Here is a 20,597-nt window from a genome sequence, read left to right as displayed (position 1 = left end):
CGCTCACTGCGATAAAAGTCCTGATGGATGGACAAGCGAAAGGTTCGTGTTAGTTTGTGCAGGTTGAGGTCAATTTGACTTCAGTTTGGACCAATGATAACATCAAGTGAGAAGATGATGTGGATCAGTGTGAAGTTAAAGTGGAACCTTAGCATCAGATAATTAATTATCGAGTCCTCTGTGGTTTTCAGGAAACTGTTAGGGATAGGATTTCCCCTCAGTCATGTTTATGTTACCTCAGCAAGCTGCAGGAGAATGTCATTGGCTTTCCACAACGCCAAATTAACTTTGGAGCTAAAAGACCTGAAATGCAGAAATATCATAATGGAACTAGAACATTCCATAAGCTACACATCAGATCTGAATCAGATGGGACTCACTGTGCACTCAGATCTGGTTCGGGTTCAAAAATCTGGAACCTTCTCTCATGCCTGATATCAGTCCTGATAAACCTGGCACCCCTCTTTACACTGAAATACAAACACGGGTTAAAAATAAAATAGGACAAACAAGTCATAGATTATCTATAACATATATCTATTAGTGGTTATTGTACTAAAAATGACTTTAATATGAATCCTCAAATTTGCCATTTTGTCTACGGCTAACCTTAAACCTCACATGACCATATTTGAAGGAAGGGGACAGAACGGATCAGCTAACACCATTTGATTTGGGTAACCCTAACCCTACAATTCTTCTCCCTAGTCTTGGCAAACCCCATTTTCCTCTAAAAATAGGACATGTGTTAGGGTAAGTCAACTATGGAATTCTATTAGGGTTAGTATCCCTTACTCCATTATCCTAATGTACCAGATTATGAGATTTGTGGCTTATGAAAATATGTCTTGGAAATAAGAGAACAAAAAATAATTGTATTCGACACACTTCTAAAATATTTATATTATTCCAAAAAGGTTTAACTTTATTTTTCTCCAAAACATAATGTTAGGTTTAGGGGCAATATACTAGAAGTATTAGTGTATGACATTACAGTACAGTACATAGACAGTATTTAAAAATAATAAAAATTATACAATCTGGGTGTAAGGGTCATCAGTGATGATGACATAGCAAGAAAGTAAAATGGCTGTCAGTGTTGTTATGTTTGCAGCCATAAAAAAAATTGACATTGATGTTCAGATGAGTTACAATGCATCATGTTTCTACATGTGTTTACCTCGGTGCATTGACAGAATCTTGTCTCTGCTGAAGCTGGATAGGATTCAGACCTGCAGAAACAACATGCTGTCAGTCTGAACTGGGTTGGCTGTTAAACACCAAACGCATTGCAAAAAAAACCAACACAAAATTGAGAATTTTCCAGATCCAAACTTGCTGTATAACGTATACACACACCGAACACATTTTGTGGAAAATTCATCCTCAAAAAAACGCACTTTAAAAGAAAATAAGTTGACAGCAAGTCATGATGAGCTGGTTCTGATGTTTCTAAACAAGAAAAGTAAGAAACTGAGATTCTGGGTTCATCCAATTCTCACAAGTAGGCAGCATGACCTGGAGCAGCGTATGCTGTATGTTATGTTTTACTTCAGACATAGCTGTATGTCTGAGGTAAAACATAATTATTTTTCTATTTCCATCTCTCTAGTAGTCAGTACTGGTGTGCGTTTGAGCTATGAGGGCATTTGTTTCCAAATGCAATCTGTGGTCAGATCTGTTTATTCGGATCCAAAAAATCAAGGTTGGTTTGAAAATAATAAATGCCAAAAATGTGTCCCAGTGAAATAACGCAGTCAGTGTGAACAGATGCACAAAGAATAGCTTTGTCTGAAAAATATTTAGAATGCACAAAATATTCATACTGATTTTATGCATTCAATGTGTGAAGCCCTTCAGTCACCAGTTAACCATCCAGGCTTAAGAGTATGTTAAGGAACAAGGCTGACACACACACACACACCTTGTTTATATAATCTTTGCTTACTCTGAACACACAAATGAAAAACTGTAATACCAAAATACTTCATTTGAAAGTTTTCAGTTTGTGAAAGTTTTTTTATTAAGGATATGGCTGAAAGAAATCATGATCCTCACCATAAACCTACTCAGCCCAGCGAGGTCTGAGATGACCTGGTGAAAGCTAAAACCACTGTAAAAGTGCTCTACACAACAGAAGTTATGGCAAATTCTATTGTAATGCTAGAATAAGTTAGCAATACAAGTTCAATCCTGTAACCAGTTTTTAAAAAGAAAAAACGTGAACTGCACTAAGCTGCCTACAGGTTGTATGAGTGGTGAAGTAGTTTATGTGCAACTCTCTGCAACACTACTGAGAAAAAAGACATATTTCAGTCAGAATGAAAAAGGAAACAAATGTTTGTACTTTACCAGAAGATATCCTTTGTCTCCGTTCTCTTTCCTTTGCTGGATCTTGGCAACTAATCCTGTATGTTTGGGTGTTGGACAGAAATAAGGGGGTGAAACATTTATTGTCTGCATAATCAAAGAGTATCACACAACCAGCAGTAATCTTGTTCCGGCAGCAGCGGGATTATTAGTGCCTTCTATTAAAGTTGGAAGTTGTAATGTCTGAGTTCTGAGTTAGAATTTTCAACTGGAAGTTGGATTTTCAACTCTGAAAATCAGAGCAGCCCCATCAACCCAAAGTTAACTTAAATGGAACTCTGCATATATACCTGTTCAAGGACCTGATGATCCCCACAACAGGATCATCAAGGGGGTCCATATTTGTTTTGTTTGGCTGCAGTAAACCAGGAGATGGGTTTAGCAGGACCTGCTTCCTGGATTTATGGTGACCTGACAAAGCAAGGCCTTCCTGCAGTGCAGAGTCCTGAACACAAAAATGAAAAATTAATCCACATGGAAAGAAAATAGACCGGGTCAAGACTGTCTGCAAAAGGCAGAAGAAAAATAGAAGAGGAGGGCATAGACCCTATGCAGCCTAGAAAGAAGAGAAGCAGTGCAGAAAAACAAGGCAACAGGTGGTGGATAGGAAGTGACATACCAAACTCAAGTCCAGGTACTGACAGCACTCCCTGAGTTCTTTATTGATTGATGACAGGAAGGAACAAACCTGATCTGGAGACAGCTGCATATAGAGAAAATATTCACGTTGGAGCTCTTGTTCTTTGGTATAAGTACTACAGTCCTCTGTACAGTAACTGTATAGGAGTAATAGCAGTAGTCATTTGACCAGGGGTAAAAAAATAATGTTATGTTACTACTAGTATGGACACAGATTTTTTTTCTGTGGCTTTTGTTTAATTATGTGCAGTTTTGGTGGAGTTTGTACTGTTCATTCTTGCCTCTTTTAATTCTACCAGTTTTCCCATTTTCCTGCTTTTTTTCCTACCAGCCCTGTTCAATTAGCCAATGTTCATATTATATCTGGATTAGACCATCTCCATTGTCATCTTCTCAGACATGTCCTGACAGCATCCAGCAAACCTGCTTTTCAGAATTGTTTCCTGGAAGCTCTGACCACGTACACTGTGTTCTTTGCAGTTTCACCACAGACCTCAAACTTGTGGAAATAAAAAAATATAAGCTTCTGTTTCAGAGGTGCACAAAAAGATGACCACGAGTCTGAGACCACTCAAATTCATATCAGGTAAGCCTTTTGGTTTTAATTGGTCCTGTTCTTGGACATTTTTGATTACTTCTTGTATTTATGGGCCACTGTTCTTCCAGCTGCAATATAACTTTGTCACTGCGCAGTCAAATCTCCCAGCTACCTTACTACCTGTGTGTCATCCAACATCTTCCTCAGGTCCTCCAGTCTTTTGCTGATAACAGTCTGCTGGTGGTTACTTCTGGCAGCCTGGAGGGGCCCAACAGTATTAATAAACAACCAGCAAAGACAGAGAGAGACAAGAAGACAGAGAGAGAGAGATGGGCACCTCAGCTTTGATGTGAACTTGTGTGCTGGTGATCATTTTCTGGGCGTCCTCAATAAATTTCACCTCAGACTTCAGAAAGGACAGTTTCTCTTCCAAGGGAGCCGACACTTCTTTCACCTGCAAAATATCATTAGACTGTTTAATGTTGAACACCAGAACTGCCTCTGGAGTCTCCACTAGTGTGCATAGAGTATTGCTACCATAAATATCATGTGAACAAATTCAGTTTCCACCTGCCAGACATTTAGTGGTCTCACATATCATGCCACTTTAAAACTTATTACTATTACTACTTATTTCTCTAGTTGCTTGGATTTTAAAAAACTTTTTCTATATTGTTCTATTAATTAATTATTGTAAAGTAGTGTCTATAAAAATGAGTTCAAATGTGTTTATATAGCATCAAATGTAAGGTAAAGACCCAAGAATCTGCTTTGCTGACAACCAGATATAAACACATTATATTCACGATCTATAATGTATATAAAAGATGTACACAGCGACCTGGACATTGACGTTAGTGTAAGAAAGCAATATTATTTTTCAGACTATTCCAAAAACTACCAATAAATGCCAGATTATTGGACATAGGGCCTACAGTAGCATGTTCCTGGCTATCAAAGAGACTGGGTCCTTTCGATTTAGAGGAGTAGCAGCTCTACTCTGAGCCCCTCCCCGATGGCCCAACTCATCACCCTATCTCTAAGAGAGAGGCTACTTTTAGACAAAGCTCATTTCCGCCGCTTGTATCTGCGATCTTGTTCTTTCCACCACTATCGAAAGCTGGTGACCATGGGTGAGGGTAGGGACGTAGGTATACCAGTAAATTGACAGCTACTTTTTTGGAGGCCACCCCCTGATAAAGCCAACAGAACTGCATCATCTGCAAAAAGCAGAGATGAGATTCTGAGACCACTCAAGTCGAAGCCTTCCACCTGGTCCAGTGTTCTGCCCAGTCACATCCTTCCAGGTCTCACTGTCGTTGCCCACAAGTGTTGAAGTCTCTCAGTAAGACGACAGAGTCCCTTACTGAGATCATCCGGGGTGCTTGAGGATGCAAGCACCCCGCCCAGGGACTCCAAAAACTGTCATTCGACACATAAGCGCAGATGACAGTTATGACCTATTCCCCGACTCGAAGGCACAGGGAACAAACTCTGTCGCCAACCAGGAAAAACTTGGATTGCTTTGGCTGTATGTTTTGTGTAATTTCTACTTTTTGAATAGCTCTTGTCTGGTCCCTCACCCAGGACCAATTTGTCATGGGGACAAAAAGTCCACCGACAACATAACCCCTGGAATCCCTGGGACACTGAGGGGCAAAAGCTGTTATAAAGGGGAAACTATACAAATAAAAAAAATGTAATTGTTGGTGCCTTTTGGAGGATTAAAAAATTATCTAAATAAAAATGATCTAATATGTTTGTGCTTCACTTATGGTGAGTGATATTCTAGTATTGTCCTAGTGTGTTACTTTCCACTGTTTAGCTAATATGCTAATATGTGTGTCTGAGCATTGCCCCAGTACAGTTTATGTATGCAGTTTGCTTGCTAAGCTTGTTAGTGTTATCTACCTATCGAACATTCCACTTTCTTGTCCAAATATGGTAACTTCTGACCCCAACTGTTCTCAGTGAAAATACTAAGAATAGGGTTTCAAAATCCTGAGTCCACAATTAAATGGTGGCCAGATGCATCTTTTATATATAGTCTAGGTTTGATGTCATCATGGGGCCACCAGGCAAGATATGGAAATAGGAATTTTGTCCAAAGAGCGGCCAGGCTCTACTCGACCATTTTATACAAACTGTGCTTTACAGAAGTAACAATTAACAGAGGACAAAACATTGCACCTGCTGTAAGCTCCTGGATTCAAAAGCCTCAAGAGCAGAGTAGATGGACTCCTCAGTCGTGCTGATACGCTTGGTTTCCTCCCTCACCCTTCTCTGAAACATCTTTAGCTCCTGAGGTGCAAAATCTCCTCCTTCACTGAAAAGCCTGCAGGAGGAAAACACACTCATCTGGTGATGATCACTTTAATTTGCTGAAGAATCTGCTGCAGCTGCTGTTACCTGAAGGAGCTGAGGAGTTGTGCTGTTTTGTTTCTGGCCTCCTCCATTCTTATCCTGACTGTCTGCCTGAAGTTGGTCAGCCAGTCCTGCGTTTCTTTGATGTGTCCATGCAGACAGTCCTGCAGGGTGGTGCTAGTAGCCTCCCAACTGCAGAGAAACATACCTGTGGTCAGTGTCTCAGCCTCACTAAGCTGACAGTCACATAAAGGTGCAGATAGACAGTTTTTACTGTTGACTGCTGCTGGCTGTTTGGATGTTGGCCTCAATGTTGGACAAAGTGACCATAAGCTCCATGTTCTTTTTCTTTATGGAGGCCTGCAGGTCTTGCAATTCCATCCCACAGGAGGTCAACAGGTCCAACACACCCTCAAAGTGGGTGTCCACACGTTGTCTGTGGAGCTGTAGCTCAGCTACACACAAAGACACAGTTTGGTTAAGAGGTGTTTTCATTATTAACCTGTCACTATATGCTTCTAGCTGCTTCTGTAAAAATTATATGGGAAGGACCACAGACTATTAATATAGATGGACATTGGTATTGGTAGTGACGTGCCAAGCAGATGCTACAGAAAGTGAATGACATTTTGTGACTTCAAGCATCTAACTTAACTGCTGGCAACGAGACGTATCCAGACAAGAGGTAATCTTTTCCCAAAGAAGCTGATTCTGAATACAATTTTGGATGTTGAACGTCCAGTGGGAGAAACAGTGGGTGGCTGTAGCTCAGGAGGTAGAGCAGGTCACCTACTGATTGGAAGGTTGGTGGTTCAATTCCTGGCTCCTCCAGTCTGCATGCCAAGTATCCTTGGGCAAGATACTAACCCCAAGTTGCTCTCCGATGCATCCATCAGGGTGAATGTAGTTAAAAAGCACTCAGTATAGAGAAAGTGTTTGGGTGAATGTGGCATGTTGTATAGAGGACTTTGAGTACTCCAGGAGAGTAGAAAAGCGCTATATAAGAATCAGTCCATTTACCAATCAACTTTCTTACCTGGATTATTGAGCAGACAAGATAATCTTTTCTCAACTTCTACACGAGCTACTAATGAGAGTGAAAAATATAATTGATTGACATATGGCCTGGTATTAAATATGCTACAGGGTCACTTAGGCAACTGGAGCATTGAAGGACCACTAGCTGTTAGCTTCAAACATCTAGACTACTTCCAGGGTGGATGCAGTTTTAAACCTGTATTCTTTTCAGTGGCCAGCATGAGTGAGTCATTTAGTTGAAAAACAAAATCTTATATGAGGAAAATAATAATAATTAACTGGCAAAGTCGGAAAACCTTTTATGAGTTGCCTCAAAAAAAAAAAAGAAAAAAGATTTCACTGATGATTCTATAACTGCAGTTTTATTGTCGATTTATGTCAGTGGCTGTTAAAGTTAGACATTAGAGACATTTTAAAATAATTTCTGAGTGGCAGCACTTGCTTGTAAAAGTGCTGGGTGTCTTGGGTGTCTTTTAGCCTCATGCATTCAAGTCTGATTTCAAAACTTAAGATGTCAGTAGGAAAAAAGGTGAAATCACTGTTTAAACCCATCTTTTATATCCATTCTGTGAATCATGATTACTACCATGTGTTACAGCAAATTCTGTAACCGTTGACTAACTTTCACCAACATTTGTGCATTGTTTGTGTGTGTCTGTTACCCATGCGGGGCTCGTATATATGGGTCTTGATATGTTGGGGGCTCAGCTGCTGGAGTTGGAGCTCCTGCTCTGAGCGCACCGCCTCCTTCCTGTCTCTCATCATTGAAACCGCTAAACTGAGCACATTGTGGAAATGCTGCTCCAGGTGGTCCAAGAACAGAGTCCGGGACCTTGACACACAGACAGTCAGCCTTTGAGGTGGTGATCTTTGAACTGAGAATCCTTACAAGAGTGGAAATACAAGCGTGCGTGCGTGTGTGAGTACCTGCTCAGTGAGTCCATGAGGAGGTCCACAGGAAATAAGCTCAGGTGTGTCTCCCACTCCAGGTTGACTGGCAGGTTGGGAGTGGAACATCTGAAGACAGGAGCTGAGTAGACCACATCTTTTGATGAGGTAAAGGTGACAGAGCTGCTGAAATCACAGATCTCCTTCAGGATGGACCCTGCCTGAAATGCACACACGCGCGCGCACACACACACACACACACACACATAACCACTGATATTTTCTGGATCAATCAGAAATTGATTATTGTTTGTTTATCATTAATTAGCGTCACCTCAAATAGCCAATTTTGAGAGCTGTGTGAAGTTTCAGGACTTTCAATCTGCCAGCTGGTTTCTACACAACCAAACAAATAAACATGTCAATACAAAATAAAACCAGTTTAAGTATCTGAGCATGAGTGTGAAAGAACAGACCCAGGGATGGGCTGGATCGGCCACTAGATGGTTGGAGAAGCTTTTCCAAATCCCCTGGACTCTGAGAAAAAAGAGACATGACTTAAATTGATGATATCTTTTTTAGAGGACAATGAGATGAAAAAGTCAGATGTGTTCAGATCAATGCAAACTATTTCAGGCTCCACTGTAATTGTTTTTCTGTGGTTACCGGCTACATGTAGTGAGTGAGGTCTGTCTGCTATGGTTACCGGTTGGTAGGTGTGACTCAGGTGGTAGAAGGAGCTGAGGTTCCTGCTGTAGGAGACAAGCTCCTCCAAACAGCACGACGGGTGAAGATTCAACAGGGTCCATTGATCAATGACCAATTGATTGCAACTGCACACACACACACACACACACTGAAAATTAGGACTTTTTATTCAAATTCACCTTTCTTCCTGCCCACACAACCTCTGTCCTTTTTACAGTTAAAGTTGTGGCTGTGTTCGCCTCCGGCCAATCAGACAAATGATCATATTAAATAATCAGAGTTGGTCAGCCAAGCTTTGAGTTTTCATGATGTGATTGATTGTTCCCTGGGGAACTGTACAGACATTGCTTGCCTGCTATGGTCCAAGGCAAAATGTTAACAAACTGGGTGGGGATGTTGTGAATTTCAATATTTGTAATAAATTGGAGAGAAAATGAACTTTTATTTGGATTTTGCTTTGGGATTAGCCTTAGCTGGCGCCCTGTAGTACCTGTGCTTAATCTGCTGCAAGTAACCGATAGTTTTGTCCAGAGACGTCTTCAGAGCATCCTCACTGCTCTCTTGACGGAGTCCTCCTAACAGGTCATCCATTTGCATCTTCTGTTTCTGATAGAATAAGAGCAAGCATGTTGGAAAAGGGAACCTGTCATGCTCTCTCACAGGTCGACGTGAAGACCACGTCGACCTGTGACGGTGACTTACCTGTATGTATTTTGTTAACATGAGTCCTTTAAGGTGCTATTAAAAACTTTGCCCGCTTCCTGATTTCTTAGGTTTTTTTTTCTTCATATTTGTCACAATTACATGTTTATGATCATCAAATAAATTCTTATATTAGACCAGTGGTTCCCAAACTTTTTTTGCTAGGCGTTATTGTTTACATGAGATGAATTGCAGAATGGCAGATAGAGACAAAATACTGTAAATCTTCAGATTTTACATGCTTACATATACACACGCAGTTACTGTCCCTCCATTTAGAAAGGCAGAGGCATCATGGTGGAATTATTTTACGTGTAGTTGTTTTTCTCCTGTGTAATAATATTCAACATTGCTATCAATACATTTTTCAAAAAAATGCCTCTCTGTGCAAAATGGGTTCAAAAACACAAACAACTGTAGGATACTGTTTTTCTGTGATTTGAACAGGGGGAGCAAATTAAGGCAGGATCAGCCTGATATTATTTGTATCCCACTGTAACTTTACTGTATAAAGAGCTAACATCTCCAAAATGTCAGGAGTAGTTAGTCATCACAAGTTTGTGAACTAAAAATCAAGAATGTAGGATACTGTTTGTCCGTGATTTGGAGAGTCCGGCGCGTGCTCCCGACACAGGGAAAACCAATTCTGCAGGGGAGACCTACCTCGGCACTTGTGCAGGTGAAGCCAAAGGGAAGATATGCTTCACCATATTTTCTAATCTTTGGCTTGGAAGGAAGTTGGTTTGGAAACATATTTAGCGATGCTTTATCTCCTGCTTTGCATTTGTGTGGGAGCCCCGTCAAAAACCTGTCCATTATGCTAGCAGTGTCCAAGCGTTCTTTTTTTTTTTTTTCATTTCATACCCCCCCCCCCACAATGGCTCCGCGCCCCACACTTTGGGAACCTCTGTATTAGACAAAGATAATCGGAGTGCAGTAAAATGCAGTTTTTAAATGATTATTTCATTTAATGAATGTTATCCAAACCTGCCTGGCCTTTCTGAAAGAGTAGTTATTGTCCAAAAACTGGATGTGCCACCCTTACCTGCAAGCATTTGCAATAACTGATAACGAGTCTTTCATATCACTGTGGAGGAATTTTGGCCTACTCTTTCTGCAGAATTGTTTTAATTCAGCCACATGGGAGGGTTTTCAAGCATGAAGGCCAAAGAATCTCAATTAGTGTAGACTTTGACTGGACAACTACAAAACCTCCATTTGTTTGTTTGTTTAGTTTTTGGTTTTTTACAGAGTTTTTTGTAAGATATAATAGAACGCAAATCTTCCATAAAGTTCAATTTTTGTATCCATCAGTCAGTCCGCTGTATTTTACAGTGACTCTATGTGAGCTACTTGCCTGTGTTTGTTGTTTTTATTTGACTTATCTGCTGGTGTTTTATTGCAACTCACTTGTAAGTGCTGCTGCTGTGAGCATCTGAGATCATTCAGGTCTTGTTGTAGTTTTTCATCTCTCCTCTCTAATCTTTGGCAATGTGTCTCCCACAGCAATGCTGCTGCTCGCATGACAACAAATACACTCCTACTTAGACTGAAAGCATGACGGGCCACAGAGTCACTGCACACCTGCAGACAGACAAGCAGAAAGCATGAACGCGTGGATGCTCTGATACAGTGCACAGAAACAGTCTGAGGCAGGTTTACGTGACTGACATCTAAAGCGGCCAGCTGCTCTTCATCCTGACTCTGCTGTGCTCCAATCACTGTGAGAAGCTGTAGGTTGATGATGTCATTCACTTCCTCTTCTGACAATTCCAAAGATGAGAGCACTTCCTGTAGGATGACAGGTTAAAAATACAGGCCTGTATGCTGGAATGTAATCATTGCTACGGTGATGTAGCTGCAGACAGCAGTCAGCTATTAACTAAAGGTATTTGAAAGCTGCTACATCAAAGCTAACCAAACGCGTTTACCTTACAGCGCTCCACCTCCGCCAGCCGATTCTGCCATGTCTGTTCAAAGCAGCAACACAGCTGATGGAGAAGCTCAGTGTGGAAATGCTCTGAACACACAAATACAAACCTACATTTATCATCACCATAGTATAACTCAGACTTGTTCTTCTGCCAATTTACCACAAGCAGGATAACAGATCTATAGGTGACACTCACAAATGCTCATCAGATCAAAATAAACTTTTAAAAAAATTATTTGGATGACTTGGTAACATAGCTGCTTCATGAAGGTGATACAGTGATGTTTTCTGCTGTTCAAATAGTGATTTAAGTTTGTAAAGTGAAACTCATACTGTATCAGTAGTAGTGACTCCAGAGGACAGTTACCAATTTGCTGATTGACATCTGTTAGTTGGTCAAACCAATCAGACACCAAAGCTTTGGAGCAGGTGGGTGGGACCAGAGAGCTGAAACACAGAGAGAATATGTGACTTGACAAGAACAACAAGGGGTGAAAACAAAAGAAATTACACTGAAACTGGACTGACTGGATCCCCAGGCAATGAAAAGATTATGATTTTGTTTGTTTGTTTTTACCTGATCTTGTTAATGATGTCACGGCGCCGTTCAGTCAGATCTTGCTGGGTTAGTTTCATCTGCTGAACTAAGGCCAGCTGCTGATCCTCATTCCTGCTGCAGAGACCTCTACGACACAAATACTACTGATTATCAGCCAGTTCAAAAACTTACCATGGTATACAATTTGGAGTGATGCCTGATCTTTCAGTTGTAGGACTGACTGTCACAGCAGTTCTGAAACTGACCACAAATATAGAAAAATATTAGGAAATAAAAGTCCTCCAACTTGTCCAGGGTCCAAGAGTTAAAAAATGACACCTGCAGACATTACCTCAATGTCAGTTTGAGATAGTGTCCTTGTTAGACAAATGTTAGGCAAACTGGTCCTTGGTGAGTGGCCAAATAAAGAGTGATTCAGTCAACACCTATGGACAGAAGAAAATCAAGGTACCAGTGTACCGTGTAGGGTTGCCCAACCCTGTAGCCAGGCCTCCAGACAGAGCTGTAAGAAGAGTGTCCAGTGGTCAGGCCTTAGCCCATGGTGGATGAGGTTCACCTTTAGTTCTTAAAGGCTTTGGATGTTGTAGGGCTGTCTTGGTTGACATGCACCTGGAACATTGCGTGGAGATCTGGGGCCATGCCTATGGATCGGCAGACTGTGGTTGTGATTCCCATCTTTGAGAAGGGGGACTGGAGGGTGTGCTCTAACTACGGGGGGATAATACTCATCAGCCTCTCTGGAAAGGTCTATGCCAGGGCACTGGAAAGGAAAGTTCATTCATTCGTCAATTCTCTGATACAGGAGGAACAATGTGGTTTTCATCCTGGACCCAGAACATACAACCAACTCTTTATCATCTTAAGGAGCTATGTGGGAGTTTGCCCAACCAGTCTACATGGGTGAAGTGATCTGGGCACATTCCACTGTAAAGAGGCTGCGGGGCAGACTCAGGACACGCTGGAGAAATGATATCTCTGGATATAATGGATGGATGAATGGATGACAGTGTAAAGATAGTTATTTAAACATTTAACCCTGAAATGTCTCACAGTCTCTCAGTTTTCTTCATGATGAAATTACGGAAAATGTTCTGGTATCTGATTACCCAGACTGCCCTGTATTTATAATAAGTTAAATTTAATATTGTCAGCCACTTTTTGCCACCCCTTCTTTTTTGTTTTCGTTGCTTTGGTGACAATACCTGTAGTCTAAATCCCAGTCCTCCCCTAACAGGAACTTTTGCTTTGCTTTTTTTTTTTTTTTTGCCTGTCCTGTTTGGCTCTTTTGCCATCAGAATTATTGTCCAAAGGCGAGGAAAGATGCCCAACGGATTTACTTTACCAAATGGACCATCCCAGCCTTGCCGTAATGGTCTATTTGATTCACCTTTTATTGTTTATTTTATTTTATTTTCACTTGTTAAATACGGGACAGACTTGACTGGGGAAAAGAAAGGGGAGAAAGAAAGAGGGAAAGAAAAACAGCGGGGAAGAGGAATGGGGATAAAGGGCAAAAAACAAAAACCAACAAAATAAGCAGACAAAAAATACATATATCAATCACCTGGATCACCTGTTGAGAAAGAAAAAAGAGAAAACAAGCAGAAGAAAAAAAAAGAGCAACATAATAAACAACATCACGATGATCTATGGGAATATAACAGAAAATACTAAATATTAAACATTATTGTGCAGCACGTAAGATCGACAGCGCACAGTGTGCTTTGAGGTAGGAGCCAAAAAGGGTGTAGTTTGCTTTGCTGAGGAGAATCTTCGTGCCCTGCCATTATTGATATATTCTGTAGTTAATGACCTCTAGAGTCATAAGAGGAGTTATTTTGGATTACCAAATTCAGCAATTCCAATCTAATTCTCTTCTGACTTTGGGAAAATGAACAAAGTGGATTAGAGTGTTGAACAAGCTAATCCTGAATCTTTTAAGCTTCTGGCTTCTTTAACTCACATCAATGTATAACATGGTGCTCCACTCACCTGAACTGATCTACAATTCTGTGGACTCTTTTCCTTCTCCAGTGACTCAGACAGTCCTCCCAGTGCCGACGAAGGATTGACTCCTTATGTAGATTTTCCTCCTGGAGGAGCAGCAGCAGTCGGGCAATGCTGCGACGGTTTGCTAGCAAAGACTGATTCAGCATCTGAGACAAACAGAGATATAGAAGTGCAATTTATCATTTTAGGTAGGTTAGAGGTCAGATGAGAGGTCACAGTGACTTACTGTAGCTTCAGTGTGGATCAGCCTGTGGATGTCAGATGGATGCAGGAAACTGATCTGCTCCAACACACGGTAGTACTTCCTGATAATAGCTCTGATCTATGAGAAAAAGAAAAATACATGGACTGATCTTACTGATCCCTTATCATATTATTAGCCTTTCTAAGGCAGTTGAAACTACGCAGGCCCTCCAGAGATGGAAGGAGGCATCAAATAATTTTCTGGGCAGTGCTAACACTCTGAGCTCCTGTTTTGTTGCCACTCTGCAAGAAGTAGGTGGACTCATCCCCCCAAGAAATGAGCCCACCTACCTGTGGCTGAAAGACCCACAGTTGTGGTCAGACGTTTACATACATGCATGATGGGCACGAATGTTTTGGGGTTATAATGATTTCTTTGAACTGCTCTTTTTCCAGAATGATTATGTATGTGCATCTTTAATGTCTTAAACAAACAGGAAGTGGTGCACAAGTTAGAATTTTGGTTTGGTTTTTCTCCACAGCTGCTCAGCAGTATACACACTGGCTGTTCTATTATTCCAGTGGTTCCCAAACTTTTTTTGCCGGGCCCCCCTTTGTTTACAAGAAAAATGTTCGCGCCCCCCCTCGCACGCGCACGCACGCAGGCACATCCTCCAACCACACACACCCATATTTTGCTCCATTGCGGTTTATTTCACACCTCAAACATTTAGTAAAAAATTAAGCAAATACAAGTAATCTGCAATAAATTACAGGCAGTAATAAAATAAACTACTAACTCTTTCACGCTACGTTCGCACCTACAAGGGGATTTTTGAAAGCGCAGCTGTTTCGTTCACACATAAACGGCGTTTCGAATCGCAGAAAACGGAGATTTTTTAAAACTTGCGTTTACACGTGGACGAGGAATACAGAGTTCGTCACGCAACGTCAAAGGTATGTGCCTTTTTTCACATCACGCTGTGCGCCACGTTATTGTTTACATGAGATGAATTGCAGAATGGCACATAGAGACACATACTGTTAATCTGACTATCTGCAGGTTTTACATGCTTACATATACACACGCAGTTACTGTCCCTCCATTTAGACAGGCAGAGGCGTCATGGTGTAATTATTTTACGTGTAGTTGTTTTTTTTTCCCCTGTGTAATATTCAACATTGCTATCAATACATTTTTCAAAAAATGTCTCTCTGTGCAAAATGGGTTCAAAAACATAAACAGCTGTGGGGTACTGTTTGTCCGTGATTTGAACAGCCCAGCGCTGCTCCCGACACAGGGAAAACCAATTCTGCAGGGGAGACCTACCTCAGCACTTGTGCAGGTGAAGCCAAAGGGAAGATATGCTTCACCATATTTTCTAGTCTTTGGCTTAGAATGAAGTTGGTTTGGAAACATATTCAGCGATGCTTCATCTCCTGCTTTGCGTTTCTGTGGCCGCCCCGTGCTAGCAGTGTCCAAGCGTTTTGTTTCCCCCCCCATTTCATGCCCCCCCCCCCCCCCCCCCCCCCCCCCCCCCCCCCCCCGCAATGGCTCTGCGCCCCCCTTAGGGGGTGGGCCCCACACTTTGGGAAGGTCTGTATTATTCTATCCAATTTGTGTCCAGTCCCAGAGCATCAAACTACCACCACCACCATGACAGCTGATAAAGTGTTCTTAGGATTGAAAGCCTCACTTTTACTACTCATCATGCCATCGTGGCCAAATACTTCAATCTTTGTCTCTGACCATAAAACCTTTCTCTTGGGGACATTTGGCTCCTCCACATGAGCAGCTGCAAATTTCAGCCAAGATTAAAAGTGTCTGTTAAAGAGCAGGGCCTTCTTTCGTGATCAGCACTCTATTATTCCATGAAGATGTAAAACCCGGTTTTAAATCATTTTCCTCTTGTCTCAGGGTGATAGTTTGGGTCTTCTTCCAGACCTTGTTAAAGTGGTGACACATCTGAACAATTGTTTGAACTGATCATCTTAATATGTGCTCCAATGACTCCAAGAGACCTTCCCAACTTGTGTAAATGTACAATTCATAGATCAACCACTTCTTTACAAGGCTGTAAATGTAGAACCTTCAGCAGCACTTATTAAAAGACTTAAGTGAGTCTATGTATATATTTAAGCTTGTATCCATACTTGTGTCTATGTTTGGATTAGTTAAAATCCAAAACAAATTTAAACTTGTGCACCCAATTCCTGTTTTTAAGACATCAAAGCTGTTGTATAGTCATTCCACCATAGGAAAAAAATAGTTTAAAGAAATGTATTATGAAGATTTTAAGTATACTTCTGACCACAACTGTATAGTACTGCCCTCTATTGTTCAACCACTGACTGTGGGTGTCAGATGGTTTCTTTGGGTAAAATTTTAAAAGTGTCAGTGACGCTCAGTCTGACCTGGTCAGTACGTTGTTTTTCAGTTTCAGTCAGTTTGAGGTTAAGTTCTATGATAGTGGTCTTCTTCAGCTTCACGTCTTCCTCTACCTCCTTCCAAAGACCGTGGATCTCCTGCACACACATGAAATTAACACTCTCAAAACCAATCACATTTGTCCAACCCATAAGATATTATTTTCACACTCCACCAACCACACCAAGTCTAATTATTCTGAAGGTTTGGGGATTTTTTTAAAAATCACAAGCTTCATCAGGCTGCAGGTTTAAAACTGTATTTGATCTTCTGAACTTTATGTCATGTGTACCTGCATACTGACATCTTCCAGATCTTCCAGCTGATTCATTCTGACTTTCAGGGTGTCCAATCTGAGATCCACCTTCTGCAGACTGGACAATAGCTCCTGACTGATGGCCTTCACCTGAGTCTCACACACCTGACACAATGACAGACAGTGGCCAATAATTTCACACAGAGTATGTATTGTGACACCACAGCATGTATTGCCCTCAGGTGCAGTGTAACTACGATGCGTTGTACCTGAGACAGCTGGCTCAGCTCTGAATCCAGCTGTTTGAGAGCCTCTTGATGTTTTTGACTTTTTTTCTCTGTCAGACGTTCAATGATGTCAGAGCTGGGATGATCAACAACTAAAAGAAAGAGAGAAGCTTCTGACTGTGATGTGAACATTGACATTTTAACTTAATGTTTCTGTTAGATTAGCTGATCTAGCTGCAAACATTCAGGTCTGAAAAATGAAACAAGCAAGTGCCAAAAACCCTACTCTGTAGTCTCTCTTCCTGTCCAAAAACAAGTAAGTCCCAGCTTTATAGCAGTAAAAAGCTTTTTTAAATGTTAAAAAAAACTGCTTTGCCCTCTGTGAATAGTAACCAGGGCCTGCTGGGGCTCAGCTTTGGCTGTGTTAAGGAATGGTGGGCAGTGAGACGCCATGCATTCTAAAAAAGGTAAAAACAACAAGTGAACACAAGTAAACCTAGATCCATTGTCCACCCTGTATGTAGCCATGACTGCACATGACTTGACAGCACAGTTTCGGGGGAGTGGCACCCCAGACCCACTTTAGCTACGACCCTGTTGTATTGCATGTCTGTTGTAGAAGTAAAAGCACCACTAACCCACGGCATCTGGAAGTCTGCTGACATCATCTATGACATCATCATCATCATCACTGTGCTCCGCCTGCTGCCTTCTACTAAAGGAAAAAACACAACATGTTTTGAGAGAGTGGATGCAGTACAGATATGTAACAGTGGTGTGTGTCTCTGTCCACCTGCTGGCTGTGCTGCAGTGTGTGTTGCTGTCCACAGCAGACAGACAATTTGTCCCGGTGTCTCTGCGTCCGGCTAGAAGAGATCTGGACAGCTGAGCCTGAAACACATGAGAACAACAAACAGCTCAGTCACTGCTGCAACAGAACATGTCAGCCCTCGTCAGACATCTTGAGTTCTGCTGATCAGTGAGCCCACGTTGTCAGTTTTACTCTTCAAGGAAGAAGGAAGGAAACAGTGAAGTGGTTCTGTATGAACACAGGAGGTGTGCACAGTCAGACTGTACACACCTCCTGCGCTCACAGTGCTCCTACTGCAGCATCAAATCCCACTGCTTGAGGCCTCTGTTTGTGATTTCTTACTGGGAAGGAGTCAGTGAGGTTTGGTAACCTCTGCTCCATGATTCAAAGTATGAAAGTGTCAGTTTTTTCTAAAACATGCTTAACCCTCATCAAATCAATGCATGCATGCAAAATCAGTAATTAATGCAACAAGCAGCACACTTCAATCCTTATGTTCATATCTTTTCTTTTTGCAGTCTGCAGTTCATGGGGCAGTTATCAATGGTCAATGGTCAATGGTAATTTTATTGTCCCCAATGGGAAATTGATTTGCAGTCTGTCCGTACACAGAGAGACAAAAACAAACAAACATCACAGCCCAAATTTTATCATCAGCAAAGTGCAATGTGCAACGGCAACAAGCCTTATGGTTTAGTGTTGCTATGGCTGTGAATGTGTACTTCGGTGACTCCCAAATGCTCTGTGCTAATGAGAATTCCTTTTTCAAGTTTATGTATAATATTTAAAATGTAAAACTTAACCAGATATGGAGGGAAGAGTGAGTTCAAGCTTCCCTCCATATCTGGTTCAGGCAGGCAGCTGGAGCTCTGCAGCATCATTCACCAGTGTTGGTCAAGTTACTTGAAAAAATTAATCAGTAACTAATTACTGATTACTTTACTCTCTTTTTAAAATTTGTTTTATTAGTTTTATTCTTTTAACTTTATGCATCATGCAAAAATTAAATTATATGCAACATTCTCTGACTGGAAGAAATTTGTTTAACATTTAAACCTATTTTCTGCACATTCCAGCACATAAAATAAAATAGGTTTTTGTGTTTACACTCACTCTTTCAAATAGATGTAAGTAAAACACAGCAGAAAATAAATAAAATCAAAGACTCAGCAGTCCTGTTGCTCTATTTTCACCTGTATAGCAGGAGTGGGGCAGGCGGAGGTTTGCCCTGGTGCAGGTGTGCTGCAGCAGTCAGTGGAAGAATCCACGAGTTTCTCTGTGAATTGCCCATTCCGTGGCAGCGTACTCGGTGCTTGCTCGGAAGTTTAGGGGTTTTTTCGCTGTAAAAATAAGTTTTCGTCCCACGCAGTGAACAGCGGACGCTAATGTTTTTGTCACTTTTTACGGAATTAAACTCAAAGTAAGGTCAGTACTTCCACGCTTTAAACGCTGCAGGGGCATACTCTCTCCCGCACTTGATATAGCATATAGCAAATCACGGTTTTAGTAACGCAGTAACGCAGCGTGCTTACGGGAAAGTAATGGTAATCTAATTACCTTTTTTGCAATAGTAATCCCTGACTTTACTCGTACAAAAGTGTTTCTACTCAGGAAACTTAAACACGACCTCAGGTGCACACATCAAAGACTTTTGATCGGTTTCCTGACCCCTTAGTTTTGACCCGGTGTTCTGGGAATCCATCCTACCTGACAAACCATCCTACCCGTTGTTTCTGCGCATGCGTACAACACGAAATTAAGTGGCGAACCGTCCTACCTTTGTGAATATTAGCTAGAAAAATACTCTGACGGTTAAAATTAAGTGCCAAACCATCCTACCTTTGTGAATGTGACCTACAAGCATACTTTAACAGCTAAAACGTTTCTAACAGCTGATCTCTTTGCGGCGTTCCGGGAAAGTGTGACCTCAGACCCACCTGAGCGTCGAACAGCTGCCGGTAAACTTCCCCGCTCGGAACCGCGGTGCTCTCACACATGACGATGAGGCTTGCTGCAATCTTCAGTCCAGGCTGACAGAAACACTGTTTAATAACCTTTCTTTCTGTTGTCACACACACTAAGCCATGTACCTGCTCGGGCTGAGCGTTTTTCCCGTCACCATGACAATGTAACTTGGATGAAAGCTGTGTGGCGTTCAGGGTCAAGGGGAAAATGTGCATTCTGTTTGCAGTTCCAAGAAATCAAACTTTTCTTACATTTTTACCACTTTCCTGGTGTGAAGGAGTAAAAAGAAGGTAAAACGCAAGTAGCACCGAAGCACCTAAAACCAGTATGGAGAACCAAAGCGATAGACCGAGAAAAACACAGCTTTAGTTATTTGGGCCAACTGTCCCTTTAAATAAACATTGTCATAAGCGGAAGCATCGAGACCTCGTCCATGTGTCGAGATGGTTCCTCAAACTGCAGTAAAACAATAAAGTCCTAACATCCGGTCTGAGGTTCCTCAAAGAGCAAAATGTCAGCTCCAGTTGACCTTTTCTTCAGACTGTCACTCATCAGTTCTGTATTTCATTTTTTTTTCGCATTTATGTAAATTATTTGAAAATTGCTAGAAAGCAAACCTACTGTAGCTGAAATACTACATGTTGTGGTTAGTACTGTTCCAAAACGTAGCTGAAGGTGAACATAAAAAAGCTGGAGAGTAAACTTTGCTGGTCTCCAAAACCAGAGAGTGAAAAACAAAAGATCCTCTGACCCTCCACGACCATCTCTCCATGGAATTGTGAAGAAAGCGCCTCAGATGACCTCTTGAGGCTGGCTCCAGAAACGAGTCATACAGACTCCTGTTAAAATTAGGAGCTTTAAAGTGGAGCAGGAGCCTTACTGTCAGATATCCTGAGGTGGAGGAGATTCACTCTATCAGGAGAGATCAGGAGCTCTGAAGAAAATATTGGATCACCTGTCAAAATCTGAAAATTCATC

At 41.5% G+C, this 20,597-nt stretch overlaps 1 protein-coding gene across 1 annotated transcript in view; it reads right to left on the bottom strand.

Moving 5' to 3' along the window:
• ccdc180 (coiled-coil domain containing 180) overlaps nt 1-19,651 on the bottom strand; it is a 23,237-nt gene extending 3,586 nt beyond the window's left edge. The window contains exons 1-27 of the mRNA XM_063490339.1: nt 19,592-19,651; nt 17,637-17,734; nt 17,482-17,555; nt 16,886-16,995; nt 16,653-16,781; nt 16,348-16,458; nt 13,976-14,071; nt 13,732-13,895; nt 11,758-11,865; nt 11,548-11,627; nt 11,179-11,267; nt 10,919-11,038; nt 10,658-10,831; nt 9,036-9,151; nt 8,544-8,670; nt 8,276-8,374; nt 7,877-8,058; nt 7,612-7,781; nt 6,186-6,366; nt 5,957-6,103; nt 5,738-5,882; nt 3,885-4,001; nt 3,728-3,805; nt 2,661-2,815; nt 381-470; nt 237-303; nt 1-20 (exon numbers count right to left, since the gene is read on the bottom strand). The exon at nt 1-20 is cut by the window's left edge and continues 116 nt beyond it. Coding sequence (XP_063346409.1) covers nt 1-20; nt 237-303; nt 381-470; nt 2,661-2,815; nt 3,728-3,805; nt 3,885-4,001; nt 5,738-5,882; nt 5,957-6,103; nt 6,186-6,366; nt 7,612-7,781; nt 7,877-8,058; nt 8,276-8,374; nt 8,544-8,670; nt 9,036-9,151; nt 10,658-10,831; nt 10,919-11,038; nt 11,179-11,267; nt 11,548-11,627; nt 11,758-11,865; nt 13,732-13,895; nt 13,976-14,071; nt 16,348-16,458; nt 16,653-16,781; nt 16,886-16,995; nt 17,482-17,555; nt 17,637-17,734; nt 19,592-19,651 — 3,107 coding nt within the window. The remainder of the gene's footprint in view (nt 21-236; nt 304-380; nt 471-2,660; nt 2,816-3,727; nt 3,806-3,884; nt 4,002-5,737; nt 5,883-5,956; nt 6,104-6,185; nt 6,367-7,611; nt 7,782-7,876; nt 8,059-8,275; nt 8,375-8,543; nt 8,671-9,035; nt 9,152-10,657; nt 10,832-10,918; nt 11,039-11,178; nt 11,268-11,547; nt 11,628-11,757; nt 11,866-13,731; nt 13,896-13,975; nt 14,072-16,347; nt 16,459-16,652; nt 16,782-16,885; nt 16,996-17,481; nt 17,556-17,636; nt 17,735-19,591) is intronic.
• Between the last annotated feature and the right edge of the window lie 946 nt (nt 19,652-20,597).

The sequence above is a fragment of the Pelmatolapia mariae genome, linkage group LG12, assembly GCF_036321145.2.
Source record: "Pelmatolapia mariae isolate MD_Pm_ZW linkage group LG12, Pm_UMD_F_2, whole genome shotgun sequence".
NCBI lineage: Eukaryota > Metazoa > Chordata > Actinopteri > Cichliformes > Cichlidae > Pelmatolapia > Pelmatolapia mariae.
The sequence above is the reverse complement of the archived record's forward strand: the minus strand, read 5'-3'. Positions and strand labels throughout refer to the sequence as shown.